Source organism: Lampetra fluviatilis, chromosome 20 (genome assembly GCF_964198595.1).
Source record: "Lampetra fluviatilis chromosome 20, kcLamFluv1.1, whole genome shotgun sequence".
Taxonomy (NCBI): domain Eukaryota; kingdom Metazoa; phylum Chordata; class Hyperoartia; order Petromyzontiformes; family Petromyzontidae; genus Lampetra; species Lampetra fluviatilis.
Window position 1 is genome coordinate 4,381,119 of NC_136294.1, and position 16,137 is coordinate 4,397,255.

At 50.9% G+C, this 16,137-nt stretch overlaps 1 protein-coding gene across 1 annotated transcript; it reads right to left on the reverse strand.

The window, feature by feature from the left end:
• Positions 1-306: 306 nt before the first annotated feature.
• On the reverse strand, positions 307-14,559 carry MYOC (myocilin). The gene is made up of 4 exons (XM_078865714.1): positions 13,875-14,559; positions 9,952-10,128; positions 8,586-8,783; positions 307-4,016 (listed from the first exon to the last, which is right to left on the reverse strand). Exons 1-4 carry the CDS (start codon positions 14,557-14,559, stop codon positions 3,433-3,435), a joined length of 1,644 nt encoding a protein of 547 aa, XP_078721840.1. The 3' UTR covers positions 307-3,432.
• Between the last annotated feature and the right edge of the window lie 1,578 nt (positions 14,560-16,137).

A 16,137-nucleotide genomic window follows, 5' to 3' on the forward strand; every position in this document is an offset into this window, starting at 1 on the left:
TAACTGACCCTCAATTTGTTCAAAATTCACTGCTCTGATACTTGATTCTCTTCTGCTTTCGGTCGATACAATATCTGGAAAATCACCGAGCAATGTTAATTTTACCATAATATAGAACTATAAATTAGACTTACCTTTTGTCTCAAATGCTGAAGAACTCAATAAAAACACCAAATCCATTTTGTTGCTGCGTAGAATTATTTATTAAATTCACTTTCAATAAAGAAACGTCAAACTTAAAGCGAACTTGCGAAAAAATATATTTACGCTCGACGTTCTGCATGAGTTAAAAAATCCACCCGCTCATGAATATTAATGACGGGGGGAGGGGGGGGGCATTAGAAGTGACGTCACGCGCGTTACACACAAACCGACATTCTTGGCTGATTATAGTAGTAACTTTTACCGGGTTCACTATTCCACGCCCCTCACAACAACATTACATAACTAACAGTGGACCCACCTAATTGACTGTTTTAGTCAACGATGCCAAGGTGAATGACTAAACGAGATCCAGCGAGTTTAACACGGAGGCTTTCGCGACCAACATCATCCATAATAGAGGTTTTTGGGTTAGATCGCGTAAATATTCTCCCCCCCGCCCACATTGTGCAAAAGCATATCCGCGTGGTCAACACATCAACGCCTCTATGTAAGGAACGAAACAATAAGACTTCACAAATCTGGCTGTCGCCTGATGAAGCTAGTTGCAATTACTGGCGAAACGTCGTACTCATATTGTAAATGTTCCAGCTTGGCTCTCCAACACACCGGCGTGCTGTACTGGTGACGAATTAGCCACGTTCCGCTTACGTGACAACCCTTACTAGTTGGCTGTGTCGGGTGGTGGCAGGTTTAACGACACATTTATATATTTACGCGATCTCACCCAAAAACCTGTTATGGAAATCCAGCGACTAAAGGCTCAACTAAAATCCCACGTCAGGTTGCCGTGACTAGAATTTTTTTTTAAACAGCACAGTCTGACTAAATTAGCACCGCCGCTGAGTCACGACCGTGCATAACGCAAATGTCGACATCACACTTGGAGCGTATCACCGCATTCTCCTGATTATAAGGCGTTCCACACAGTCAGACGCACCCCGAATATGTGCTCGGTCAGACAAAGACTCCCCATATAGCCTTTGCAGACTGTTGGTGCAAGTGCTGTTTGCGAGCACCTATGAGCGTTCAGCGCCATGCCCGGCCGCCTTTGTCTCCTTGGTGGCAATGTTTTTTTTTTATTGTTTTTTACACATCGTACCAGGTACTCATTTGAGGCCGAGTCGACCTAGAGGAGGCCCAGGACCGGTTCACTGGTGTTGGCCGTGAGCGGGAATCGAACTCGGGGTCGCCGGGTTCGTAGTGCAGCGCGCTAGCCACCGAAGATGTTTGCTCTGATGGCCCTTATAATCGAGAGAATGCGGTATTGCTGTGTGATATATTGCGCAGCGGTGGCAATAGTGTTAGAGCGATCTGGGGAAACGGTCTCTGAGAAGAAGATTAACATTAAATGCAACTCCTGACCTAAAAAAAAACCCCCATCTGAAATGCATGAAAATTCACTTAACATTATAATATCTTTGTACGGTGCTCGAATCGTCTGGGGAAACACAGCAAATTGAATAAACTGACGACCATTGATGAATTGGCGAGGGCTGCAGTTGTACTTAGCTGAGCGAGCAGAAATGTTGGCTTTGGGTCCAACAACGTTGGTGCTCGATGTGAGTCTCGTGAACTGGACAACTCCCACTGCCGATGCCACCGAAAACGTCTTTGCCTGCGCTGTAGATGATCATCAACGCGGCCACGAAACTAGATTCACATCTCGGCGGCGCAGTCCATTTCCCGTTACCCTGCTGGATTTGCGCCAGGTGAGCCAAACTCAATTTTCGTGGCTAAAATTGGGTTTCGTGACAAAATTGGGTTTGAGGATTTTTAGGAGGGGTTTTTTGTGGTCGCCTTCTCTTTCTTGTGACTTAAATGGGCCTTGTAAAGATTCATGGTGCAGCCCTGAAATGCCTCGCTCACCCTCACTGCTAGCGGGAAGGGTCTCTCCACTCATGGGGCCTCTCGCAAAAGCCTTCGGGTGTATTTGGCCTACTCTAGCACGCCGGACAGACGCCTTGCAGAGCAAAAACAATGGGGTTTTTTTTCGTGGAGATTGTACGTAGAACTTCTTTCACACCGTACCTAGCCAACCGTATACAATCCGAGAATATCAGATGAGGTGGATGCTACTGGGTCTCGTCGAGTAGCATAAAGCATCACGTGAACTGAAGGTCATCCTCACAGCAGCGGCTTTTGGCAGGCCACCAAACAAAGAATGTGGTCACTTGCATCGCGCGCTTTCGGATGCGGTTCTGCGGCCGTCTGGAACGCTCTTCATTCCGATATCAAGAAGCCACTTGGAGCTGTGCACTTTTAAATCATCTCGATTGAAAACTCATTTCCTTAGAACTGATTTTTGTGTCTAGTTTGGTTTCCTTCCCCCGCACCTCCGATTGGCACGGTCGGCTGCGTGCGGTGCGAAAGAAGTTCAACGCGCGTACGCGCGTAACAACGCAAAGAAAGCGGAACAGAAGACATTGCCGACGGAGTTGAGATGACAGAGAGCTGTTTACGAAATGAAAGCCATTTGGCAGCTCGCCCAAGGAGGCAACCTGGCTCGAGGAACCCCGCGATTCCTTGCGAGCCTCGTAGGCCTCGTCCACGTAGCCGACAAACGCGAATTTGTCCCAAAGAGCCATGTCTCCGTGCGGGTCGGCCAGGGTTGTCCGCGATATGGCGATTCTACGACGTGTCCGTACGATGCAAGGTCCGCGAAAATCGTGTCGTCCGTTTTGAAGGATGACGTTGGCTAAATCGTGATTATCGTGATTTTTTTTTTAACGTTTGATTTCTTTTGCGCGACAATCTCTGAACCGTCGAACGCAGTATTTCATGTTGTGAATTAATATTGAGCTATTAATTTGGTGCTTTGCAAAATAACTTTTTGTTTCTTCGCGATCCTTTAACGGAATGGCAATTACATGACGTCATAACCGTCGTCGTTAATTCAATTATCGATCTACGTCGCGACCGAACGAATCAAAAACGTTGTGCGTCCGCTGTGAGCGTCACGGCTCTTCTGCTGCTGGTGACACCGAGCAGCAAAAGACCCACTGATGATATCGCGATAATCATCATTGCGTCGTCAACATTGATTAGGTCATCGTCACAGGCGCAGCGCTGCCAGTTGCTCGCCAGCAGTAGCGCCTCCCCCTTCCCTCGCCAGAGTGGTATTTGGCCTACTCTTCCACGACAACGAGGACGGTCTTTGGAACGGGTGTCGTACATCATGGCATTATTTATTTTATTTTATTTTGCATCTATACATATCGCGGCAACCCTAGCACGCGCCCGCAAAAATACGACGACAACGGGCGAACGTCAGGCGAACGTCAGGTTGTACGTGACCATGTTGTAGTTGTCCCAGGCGTAGAGGCGGCGCTCGCTCGGGTTGTACGCCAGCATGGCCAGGTACTGGTAGCGGTTGGTGAACGGCACGGCGATGGAGGCGAGCGACCGCGTGCGCGTGTCGAACACGTGGTTGAGCGCCGAGCGCCGCTGCGCGTAGCTGCTCAGCGTGTAGAGGCGGCCGCACGCCACGAACGCGTTGGCCACGGAGCTCTTGCGAACGCCGCGCACCTCGAAGCGCCTCGTCACCTTCAGCGACTGCGGGTCGAGGCTCGCCAGCACGATCTCGCCGCGGTCCGCCGCCGTGCTGTAGATGGCCCAGAGGCCCTCCTCGTCCACGGCGAGGTCGATGTCCGTGTAGCCGCCCCACGAGTAGGGGTAGTGGCCGTGGTAGCCGGCGCCTTCCAGGTCGCGTTCGGCCAGCACCGTCTCCGCGGTCATGTCGTAGCGCAGCAGGCGGCGCGAGTTCCTCCGCTGGTAGTAGAGGCAGTTGGATAGCACCACGGCGCCCGTGCTCGCTACGGCGTAAGGCAGAGCGTACACCTTGCGCGGGTAGCCTGCACGGGAGTGGGAGGAGGAGGATGCGAGATGTTAACTCCCTCGCCTGGTATACAGGAAGGTCGTTGGTTCGAGCCCGACCGTGACGCCTGCTGCTGTGTTTTAGAGTTTGCGTGTCTTCCCGTGGTCGCGTTGATTTCTTCTCCGGGTTTTCACTCCACGTTTAGAAATATGCGCTTAGAGTATTTGGCTGTTATACATTGCCACGTGATAGGCCACTTTTTTGAGATATCATTTGTGGGCAGGTCGCTTCTAAAAAAGAGCTGTATAGGTCAGTGGGCATTACCTGGTACAATTGTTTTTTTAAGTTCAGCTTTAGTTTAGTCTGCTGGGACAAGCTCAAATTGGTTTTGTTTAACTAGGTTGGGAACCCAAGAGACCGGGGGATATACAGTAACCTCATTTATAATAGTTACTGCACTGGGTCACCAAAGTGATGAAAGCGAAATGAATGCTATGACGTTTCAGCAATGGAGTAAAGAGAAATCGGAGGCAAAAATAACCCTGTGAATGGCAAGTGGGACATTTCCAAATATTGAAAATCTAAATATCACTCACTACACTCATTTCTTGAAACAAACAAACAGTTTGTTTTCTTAGATTTAGCTTACTGTGGGTAAGTCACGAGTGATTTCATCGTCATACAAAAGACAAAAAAACCCAATGACGTTCTACCGCCCTCTCTCGGCTGTTACTTCAAAACGGAACGGAGGGCCTACAGAAGATGAGGGCCCTAATGCCGTATTAGCCTGCGGGTTTAAATGGCTCTGGGTAAGCCGGGTGAAAATGATTCTGTTCAAGGGTCGAACACCCGACCAAGACACACCTGGGCAGAAAGTAAACGCCCGGTTAGCGCATTACTTAAATCACAACTGTGTCGTCTCGTCCACACGGCGTTTAACCACCACACTGCAGGTCACACCAACTCACTCACTCACTCACCACACTGCAGGTCACACCAACTCACTCACTCACCATACTGCAGGTCACACCAACTCACTCACTCACTCACCACACTGCAAGTCACACCAACTCACTCACTCACCACACTGCAGGTCACACCAACTCACTCACTCACTCACCACACTGCAGGTCACACCAACTCACTCACCCACTCACCACACTGCAGGTCACACCAACTCACTCACTCACTCACCACACTGCAGGTCACACCAACTCACTCACTCACCACACTGCAGGTCACACCAACTCACTCACTCACCACACTGCAGGTCACACCAACTCACTCACTCACCACACTGCAGGTCACACCAACCCACTCACCACACTGCAGATCACACCAACTCACTCACCACACTGCAGGTCACACCAACTCACTCACTCACCACACTGCAGGTCACACCAACTCACTCACTCACCACACTGCAGGTCACACCAACTCACTCACTCACCACACTGCAGATCACACCAACTCACTCACTCACCACACTGCAGGTCACACCAACTCACTCACTCACCACACTGCAGGTCACACCAACTCACTCACTCACCACACTGCAGGTCACACCAACTCACTCACTCACCACACTGCAGGTAACACCAACTCACTCACCACACTGCAGGTCACACCAACTCACTCACTCACCACACTGCAGGTCACACCAACTCACTCACCACACTGCAGATCACACCAACTCACTCACTCACCACACTGCAGGTCACACCAACTCACTCACTCACCACACTGCAGGTAACACCAACTCACTCACCACACTGCAGATCACACCAACTCACTCACTCTCTACACTGCAGATCACACCAACTCACTCACTCATCACACTGCAGGTCACACCAACTCACTCACTCACCACACTGCAGGTCACACCAACTCACTCACCACACTGCAGGTCACACCAACTCACTCATCACACTGCAGATCACACCAACTCACTCACTCACTACACTGCAGATCACACCAACTCACTCACTCACCACACTGCAGGTCACACCAACTCACTCACTCACCACACTGCAGGTCACACCAACTCACTCACCACACTGCAGGTCACACCAACTCACTCACTCACTACACTGCAGATCACACCAACTCACTCACTCACACTGCAGGTCACACCAACTCACTCACTCACTCACACTGCAGGTCACACCAACTCACTCACTCACTCACTACACTGCAGGTCACACCAACTCACTCACTCACCACACTGCAGGTCACACCAACTCACTCACTCACTCACACTGCAGGTCACACCAACTCACTCACTCACCACTCTGCAGGTCACACCAACTCACTCACTCACCACACTGCAGGTCACACCAACTCACTCACCACACTGCAGGTCACACCAACTCACTCACTCACCACACTGCAGGTCACACCAACTCGCTCACCACACTGCAGGTCACACCAACTCACTCACTCACCACACTGCAGGTCACACCAACTCACTCACCACACTGCAGGTCACACCAACTCACTCACTCACCACACTGCAGGTAACACCAACTCACTCACCACACTGCAGGTCACACCAACTCACTCACTCACCACACTACAGGTCACACCAACTCACTCACTCATCACACTGCAGGTCACACCAACTCACTCACTCACCACACTGCAGGTCACACCAACTCACTCACTCACTACACTACAGATCACACCAACTCACTCACTCATCACACTGCAGGTCACACCAACTCACTCACTCACTCACACTGCAGGTCACACCAACTCACTCACTCACTACACTGCAGGTCACACCAACTCACTCACTCATCACACTGCAGATCACACCAACTCACTCACTCACTACACTGCAGATCACACCAACTCACTCACTCATCACACTGCAGGTCACACCAACTCACTCACTCACTCACACTGCAGGTCACACCAACTCACTCACTCACTACACTGCAGGTCACACCAACTCACTCACTCATCACACTGCAGGTCACACCAACTCACTCACTCACTACACTGCAGGTCACACCAACTCACTCACTCACTACACTGCAGGTCACACCAACTCACTCACTCACACTGCAGATCACACCAACTCACTCACTCACTACACTGCAGGTCACACCAACTCACTCACTCATCACACTGCAGATCACACCAACTCACTCACTCACTACACTGCAGATCACACCAACTCACTCACTCATCACACTGCAGGTCACACCAACTCACTCACTCACTCACACTGCAGGTCACACCAACTCACTCACTCACTACACTGCAGATCACACCAACTCACTCACTCACACTGCAGGTCACACCAACTCTTCTTTGCTGCTTCTGCCCTCACTTTGGAAATCCCTCCCAGCGTCTACTTTTCCCCCAAGTTCTTACAGCAACAACAACAACCACCTCTTTCATTCCAACAGCTGCATCCGCTCGTCTCTTACACCCTCAATAGTGCTGCCCGTTGCTAGCCGCTTGGCGTTTTAACGCCTTTGGACCCAGTCGTACTCAACAACCATGAAATTCCCAACAACAACAACAGATGTGGCCAAATTCAGTCCGGGTTAACACAATTGTTTACGGGCCGCGTTAAGTTTTGTTAGCCGGCAATTATTCACAAAAGGCGTGGTGAAACAAAGACGGCCGTGGCCACCCAGCAAGCTTTATTCTACCGGCACCAAGGGCAACCTGTGCATGCGTACAGCTGGTGACTGTTGTGAACGCGCTCATCAATCACCCTGAACCCTCGAGAGAGTGAAACACGTGCGCTTATCCTCGACACGGGGCAACGGTGGTGTAGCGGCGAGCGCACCGCACTACCAACCCGGCCACCCGCTCACGTGACCAACAACGGCAACAACAGCAGCGTGCGAACATTTGATAAACGATACAGGGCCTCCCCTAGGTCGACACGGACTGAAATGAGTGCTGAGTGCGGTGTGTAAACATCAGCACTGGGGAGACAAAGGCGGTCGTGCGTGGTGCTGGCCACCCCACCCCCGTGTGTGTCTTCACTGCCTCTATCAGGTCATTCATTCTCTCCCTGCTGGCCTTGCTGCCCGGCGATTCTCCCTGCTGCTGCTGCTGCTCATCTAGAGCCGCGTCTCATATGTCCATCTTGGGGACTCCCGTCCGGGCATCCTTTCAGAAATAGGTTCACTTTCACTTGAATTTGCTTGTACATTACCAGTAGTAGATCCTTGTCTCTATTCCGCTTCCCGTGGTGCGCAACAGGTTTTTTTTTTTAAGCCTTTCGAGTGTTACAATTCACACATCGGCGAATGCGACGAAAACGCAAGCGACATTAAATTCACAGTGCCACCCACGCGCCTGATGGCTTGGCTCAGCAGTAGAGGGAGCGGCTCCTCACTCGGAATGTTGCGAGTTCAGATCGCGTTGTGTGTGTGTGTGTAGGGGGGGGGTTGACTCAGCCCATCATCCCTCCAGGGTCGATACAATAAGTACCACTTTGTCGCGGAAGTCAACAGTGGTTTCCCTATGGAGAGACTCACCCCCCCCAAACGAAGCAACGTGGAATGTCCACGACCCCACCGATTCCGAGAAATCACTCTCTTCGACCTCACCCTTGTTTGACCCCTGCCGGGTGACTGACCTTTGCGGAAGCCCTCGTCGTCCTCGTACTCGAACAGCTGACGCACGTTGGAGCCCACCGTGAAGAGGGCCCACACGAGCCCCGGCCTGAACGGCTCCACGGGCCTCGGGTCGCGCATCCACGCCCCGTACTTGCCGTCGAGGCCCTCCGCGGTGCGCCGCGTCTCCGGCTCGCTCACCCCGACCACCACGCCGCACCCTGCCGCTCAGCGTGGGGCAGCGGCACACAGACAAGGTCAATCAATCCACTGCTTCGTGAAGGACCCCGCTGCCCACGGGTTTGAGGATGCCCTTCACGGTGGCTAGGAGATGTTAACTACCTTGCCAGGTATGCAGGAGTCCGTGGGTTTGACCCCGACACTGACGCTTGCTGTATATGGAATTTGTGGTGTCTCTCTCATCATCATTATCACGGTGGCTAGGAGATGTTAACTACCTCGCCAGGTATGCAGGAGGCTGTGGGTTTGACCCCGACACTGACGCTTGCTGTATATGGAGTTTGTGGTGTCTCTCTCTCATCATTATCACGGTGGCTAGGAGATGTTAACTACCTCGCCAGGTATGCAGGAGGCCGTGGGGTTGACCCCGACACTGACGATTGCTGTATATGGAGTTTGTGGTGTCTCATCATCATCACGTTGACTAGGAGATGTTAACTACCTCGCCAGGTATGCAGGAGGCTGTGGGTTTGACCCCGACACTGACGCTTGCTGTATATTTGGAGTTTGCGTGTCTCTCTCTCTCTCATCATCATTACGGTGGCTAGGAGACGTTAACTACCTCGCCAGGTATGCAGGAGGCTGTGGGTTTGACCCCTAACCTGACGCCTGCTGTATATGGAGTTTGCGTGTCTCTCTCTCATCATTATCACCGTGGCTAGGAGATGTTAACTACCTCGCCAGGTATGCAGGAGGCCGTGGTTATGCGGATGGACAAGAGATATGCGAAAGAGGAGTTTTGTCTGCTTCTTTATTTTGGCCCCTTTATGCCTATGACGTCACTAAGCCTCACCCATAGCCCAGTGGCACACGTGGTAACAGAGGTGAGGTTTTTCAACCATTCTCGCGTTATCCGAATGATCGATTAATATGTTACTTAAATACATATTTAGTAGTCGTGAAGTTAGTTTTTAAAAACGCGTTTTTACCCAGGAAGAGGTTCGCAGTAGGGAGTGATTGATACAATATGGGCTTAGGTTGATTTATTTCAAACTTTATGTTTTTTGAGCCACCCGGCCAGGAATTGGGCCACATTTAGCCCACTTATCACCCAGACGACTGGAGGGCACACACTCAGTGTCACTACGTCCAACATCACCGAACGCCGCGAGGAACATTTTTTTGCAAATGTAAACGAGCGTCGCTAACCCGAGTTCTCCATCTGGCCGCTCTGCCGGTCCTGGGCGCCCTGCTGAATGAAATCGGGCACCGCCGTGGGCTCCACAGCCCAGACCCAGGGCTCGCTGGCTCCAGTGGCATGGGCTGCAAACGGCTGCACCTTCAAGTGGCCCGCACGCGCCTCCTCGTAACCCATCCTCTGCAGCACTACACGGGTGGGCGGGGATGGGATGATCGGGGTGTTAGGATTGTTCAGCCTCCGAGAGATTCAATTGCGTCTGCATCCAGAGGCGTCCCGAGGGTACAGCCAATCGGGGCGATCGCCCAGGGCCCCGCGCTTTTGGGGGGGGGGGGGGAGGAGGCGGGCGCGTTTCGATGTCACGTGTCGGAGGTAATACTGCCGCATTAGTTTGAAGGCGTCGGCAGGCACACACAGTGATTTTTTGCCCCGGGACCCGCTCCTCCATTTGGCGGCCCTGACTCCATCATCGATATTACCTCGCTTGTTTACCCAAGAAAGCCTCACTCATTCTCCTGATTCTTTTTTTTTTCAGAAGGATCCTGCCAAGTGTTTTTGCAGCAGCAGCAGCAGCAGCATGAGCAGCAGTAAAAGTAGCATTGTCATCGTCATCAACAGCAGCAGAGGCAGCGGAATCAATCTGAGCAACGACAGCAGCAGTTGCAGTGGTGTTGGCATCATCAGCATCATTGACATCGTCAGCATCATCAGCATCATCAGCATCATCAACATCATTGACATCATCAACATCATCAACATCATCAGCATCATCAGCATCATCAACATCATTGATATCATCAGCATCATCAACATCATCAACATCAATGACATCATCAACATCATCAACATCATCAGCATCATCAGCATCATCAGCATCATCAGCATCATCAACATCATTGACATCATCAGCATCATCAGCATCATCAACATCATCAACATCATCAACATCATTGACATCATTGACATCATCAGCATCATCAGCATCATCAGCATCATCAACATCATCAACATCATCGACATCATCAGCATCATCAGCAGCCTCAAGGGCAGCGGAAACAGACGCATAAACCACGGCGCCATGATCATCAGCACCATCATCATCAATAGCATCATCATCATCATCATCCCTGGCGGTTAGTAGCAATGGTATCAGCATAAGTAGCAGTATCTCCCATCAGCAGAATCATCAACAGCAACATAATCATCATCTTTAGCAGCATCAGCAGTACAGCACACACGTGTGCCTTATAATTGTTTTTTATTATCATTATTATTTCCTAGGCATAAGAGGACGCGTGGCCAAAAGCTGCACAAAGTCGATAAGGACGCGAGCAGCCGAAGTTAATTAGATTAAAATTAAACTAAAAACTAAACTTTTAATTTTTACCAGGTAAAGGCCCCACTGAGCTATATAGTTGTTTTTCAGAAGCGACCTGGTCACAAATGAAAACTCAACGAAGTGGCTCGTCACGTGGACATTTATGGCAGCCAAATACTCTAAACGCGTGATGTTGATTCGAAATGTGGAGGGAAAACCCGGAGTACCCGGGCAAAAATCCACGGACCACGGGGCTAAGAGACACGCAAACTCCAAATATACAGCAGGCGTCAGGGTCAGGATCGAGGCCACAATCTCCTGCAGACCAGGCGATGTAGTTAACGTCTCATACCATTGGAACCTCATTTGCCAGTAAAAAATATGATAATTGTCTTTTTTACACCTTCTATCTGGCAACAAAACTGACACCTTTTTACAAGGAGTCCTGTTTGCATAGACCGCAATACCTGCAGTCATAATACAAACAAAAGAACATAACTCTGATAATGTGCACTGTCCTTGAAGTTGATTGGTCCACACCCGAGACAGCTTTCCTTAGAGCCTAGTCTCACATGGGTTGGGACCAGATGACGCCAAAAGGCGCACAACTCAAAGACAATGCACCATCAGAGTATGAGAGCTCGCGGTAAGCATTTACACCATTGGAACCTCATTTGCAAGTAAAAAATATGACGTCTCATAGCCACCGTGGCGCCCCAAATTACCGTGACTCCCCGACTCACCGTACGTGCGGAGATACGTCACAATGGACCAGTTGTGACGTCTGTTGACCAGGTGAAAATGCGCTGAGACTTGGAGTCTCTTATTTCACGAGAAGTTTCAAGTATATATTACTAATATAATGAGCCAAGAATGTGTGTGTGTGTCCCGCGCGTGACGTCACTCCACGTTGAGCAGCCCCCTCATTAATAATCATGAGCGGGTGACGTCACTCCACATAGGGGGGGAGGCGCCTCCTCCCCCCTCCTCAGCGTCAACTGACAACCCTCCCTACAAAGGCAGAACCCTCACGTCACGCGATCTCCGTAACGCTGTTGAGACATCAAAGTAAAAAAGACGTCATGATGAACAAGGGATTATAACCTTAAAATTAAATAGGTCTGTGTCACCGCGGCCTTACAAATTACACACGAATTGATGCAATGAATATCACGTCGCCGTCTGCTTTTCGCTTGCAAGTTTCATATTTGCTGCAATACACCAGTCCTTGGACGGGCTATCGGCTAGTATATAATAATAATCATCATCAGCCATCGGTCACAACATTTAACGATTGTTTACGTTACTCTCCAGCACACCGGTGGTGCTGAAGCAGGACGGTGAGACACGTTCGTTCACCATGTGGCAACTTTATGAACTGTCTGTGCCGGGTGGAGGAGGGTTGTACAACGCAGCGTTTTATCCACACGGCGGTCCGATCCAAAACTCGGTCATGCATCATATTGTTTGGTCGCGAAAGTCTCCGTGTTCAATCACGCGTTTAGATGATTTGTCTGCGATACACTCCCACGTGATAATTATCCACGTCGTTAAGCTAGTATTGATGACCAGGTCGCTTCTGGAAAAGAACTAATAGGTCGATGGGCTTTACCTGCAAAACAAACAAAAAAATGTTACATTTTTGTTTATTTATTTTTAGTGATTTACTTACCTTTCCTATACTTTGCACTCATATCGGGGTTTTTTTTGCACTGTTTGTTGCTGTAACTTTCTGACCATGGTTGCAATTCCACAATCGATCTCGTCCACCTGCCATCATCACGTCAAGCGATGATCTCTATCCCAAGTCAATTTGCTTTTTTTTTTAGAATGAGTCGCGTATTATCCGTAATGACTTTCTTTTTTCTTGGGTTAGATCGCGTACATATGAATGTGTCATTAAACCCGCCACCACCCGACGCAGCCAATTAGTAAGGGTTGTTACGTAAACAAAACGTGGCAATTCGTTACTAGTTCAGTACACCGGTGTGTTGGAGAGTAAACCCCACAACATTTACAATTCGAGTGCATTATACTCGCGCTGCAAATTCAAATACAGTTCTAGAAGGGCTATAAAGTCCTGTACTCATACATTCTAATAATGCTTTAGAAGGGCCAAGTGATCTGACATTTGGCACAAATATTGTCGACGGCATCCTTTTTAAAACATAACAATCCGAAAACATTAACGAGACCTCGGAGGTTGATTGGTGGCGCAGCGCCATCCCGAGATCGAGGTCTACAAGTCTAATGCAGAACACTCACACGCAAAAGGCAAAGACAAAGATCCCCCGTATAGCCTTAACAGACTGTCGGGGCAAGTGCTGTTAGCGAGCACCTATGAAGGCCGGAACGGTACACGAGGGGGTGGGTGGCCAGCACCACGCCCGACCGCCTTTGTCTCCCCAGCGGCGATGTTTCCACACCGCACCAGGTACTCATTTCAAGCTGAGTCGACCTAGTCCTCCCAGGACCGATTCAGATAATCGTCACTGGTGTTGGCCGTGAGCGGGAATCGAACCCGGGTCAGCCAGGTTCATAGCGAGGGAGCGTGGAGTCCCTCACCTGGAGGCGCGTGAGGGTGGAGGAGCCGCGAGGGAGCGTGCAGCCCCTCACCTGTAGTCACGTGGGTGTCAGGGCCGCGTCTGAGATTGGACTTGGCTCTCAGCAGCGCCGCTTCTGCAGTCAGCACCACCACCCTCTTCTCCAGCTCGGCGTTCTCCCTCGCCAGCTGCAGCTTGTCCGCATGCAGCCGGTCCCTGTCCTTCTGCAAGCTCTCACTGTCCCTCTGCATGCGTTCCATCTGGTTCTGCATCACGTCCCTGTCCCTCTGCATCCTGTCCCTGTCGTTCTGCAAACTTTCCCTCTGGAACTCTCGCCGTTCTCCCCTGGCGTCCCTATGCCTGTCTCTCTCCCTGTCCTCCCTGTCTCTCTCCCTGTCCTCCCTCTCCCTATCTCTCTCCCCGTCCCTCTCTCCGTGGCTCCCATCGTGGTCGTCGGGACGGACACGGCCGATCACCGCCGACTCCAGACGGGATAGGCGCCTGAGGATGCCCGCGAGCTCAGCCGAGTCGGGAGCCGCTGCGCAGCGCACGTCCGGGGCGCTGGCCACCGCGAACGAGTAGACGCAGCGTCGTTCCGCGTCGGGCGAGTTCGCGGACGGCGTGGCGGCGGTGGCGGCGGCGGCGACGGCTTGTCCCTCTGTTTGGCAGCAGCAAGGGGCCGGCACAGTGGCGATGATCGTCACGATGAGAAGCACCGCAAAGTTCAGCGGGTCGTGGTGGTGGTGCTGGTTACCCATCACCGCTTGCTCGGTTCAAGCGTGGTTCCGGTCAAATGTCATGAGCTTCAGTATGCGATGCGTGCGTGTGTGTACGTGCGTCCACGTGGGCTGTGTGTGTGTGTGTGTCTTGTGTGAGTGCGTAACTTGAGCAGATGTGGTCTGTGCTCCTGCTGGTGCGGATGATGTTGATGATCTGCATCGCTTCTTAGAGTCTTCCCCCCCCCCCATCCCCCTCCCTCCCCCCTCTCCATATTTAAAGAGCTGCTCTGGCGATGGACAACGAAGTACACTTTTTATTTCGAATTTCCACCCCCAGGCATTGGATAGCAATAAATAATGAAATAAATAATAAAATGCTTCATGAAATAAATAATGAAATGGAGACGAAGCCAAAGAAGAAGAAGAAGGCTTCGAATGTTTCAAATGTTGGCACAAAGTCTGGCAGCGGGTTTGCTTCACTTGTTTATTGAATCGGGTTTTTTTTCTCTCTCTCTTCTGCATATGCGGATAGCTGCCCTCGAGTGCGTGAATGTGATGGGGGCATCTTCACTGCTGGATGGGTCACGAAAGGTGGGGGGGCGGAGGGAGGGGTTTGCCCCCCCCCACACCTCCAACCCAATATTACTTTACGGACAACATTACTTTAACTCATATTATTTTGTTCTTTCGGGAAAGTCACGTAGATGGAAAAAAAATGGAAAAAAACCCACGACGTTTCGATCGCAACACAAACAGTCGTCGTCATGACGACCGCTTGTGTTGCGATCGAAACATCGTGGTTTTTATTTTATTTATATCATTTTTTATGTTTTTATTCACTTTATCATTATCTTGCTATCTATCTGACTTTACCGAAAGAACCAAATACTATGAATTCCTGCAGTCACGAAAGTTTTAAAGTCAAAATTACTTTTAACTCGTCTCAGCCTTCCACAGAACCCTTCCCCCCACCCTTCTATCAGAAGCGAGAAGCAAATTCCATCTCACCTCCACACGTGTGCGGACCCCCTGCGAGACAGCGTTCTCCGTTCATGCGTTAGCGCCGTCCGTCAGCCACTCCAGCCCAGAGGTCGCAACCGAGTACCCGATACCCGTACTCTACCCGATACCCGGCTACCCGTACCTACCCGGTACCCGTTTGCGACCCTGGTGCGGCCGGGTACGGGTACGGGTAGGCCGTGAGTCACTGGTGAGTCTCCGTTTGTCATTCATTTCCCAACGTCTTGTCTCTTCTCACAATTCAAGATCCTAGAATCAACCCACCCGCGCCTGCAACATGGCTTCATCCTAGAGGTCGCAATCAGGTACCCGATACCCGTACCCTACCCGATACCCGGCCGGGTACGGGTAGCCGGGTATGGTACGGGTACCCGATTGCGACCCTGGTGTGGCCGGGTACGGGTAAGGAATCAAAACCCGTTTGCGACCTCTGCTCCAGCCTCACGCTTTTATTGATCTTTGGAGTCGATCCACTGTGAGAAAAGGGGTGGCAGGGGAGGGGTGCTGAAACCCCCGGCGAAATGGATCAAAAGGTGTTGAGCAAAATATTCAAGAGATCCCCCAAAAAAACCCGAGAGCGCGTAGGACGACTTGCGA

Excerpts from the sequence above, each read along its gene's own strand:
- MYOC (XM_078865714.1), bottom strand. The coding sequence starts at position 14,559 with ATGGGTAACCAGCACCACCACCACGACCCGCTGAACTTTGCGGTGCTT. Across the intron at positions 10,129-13,874 it reads TGACACCCACGTGACTACAG|TGCTGCAGAGGATGGGTTAC; the intron begins GTGAGGGGCTGC and ends CCACCCGTGTAG. Across the intron at positions 8,784-9,951 it reads CGGCCAGATGGAGAACTCGG|GGTGCGGCGTGGTGGTCGGG; the intron begins GTTAGCGACGCT and ends GCTGAGCGGCAG.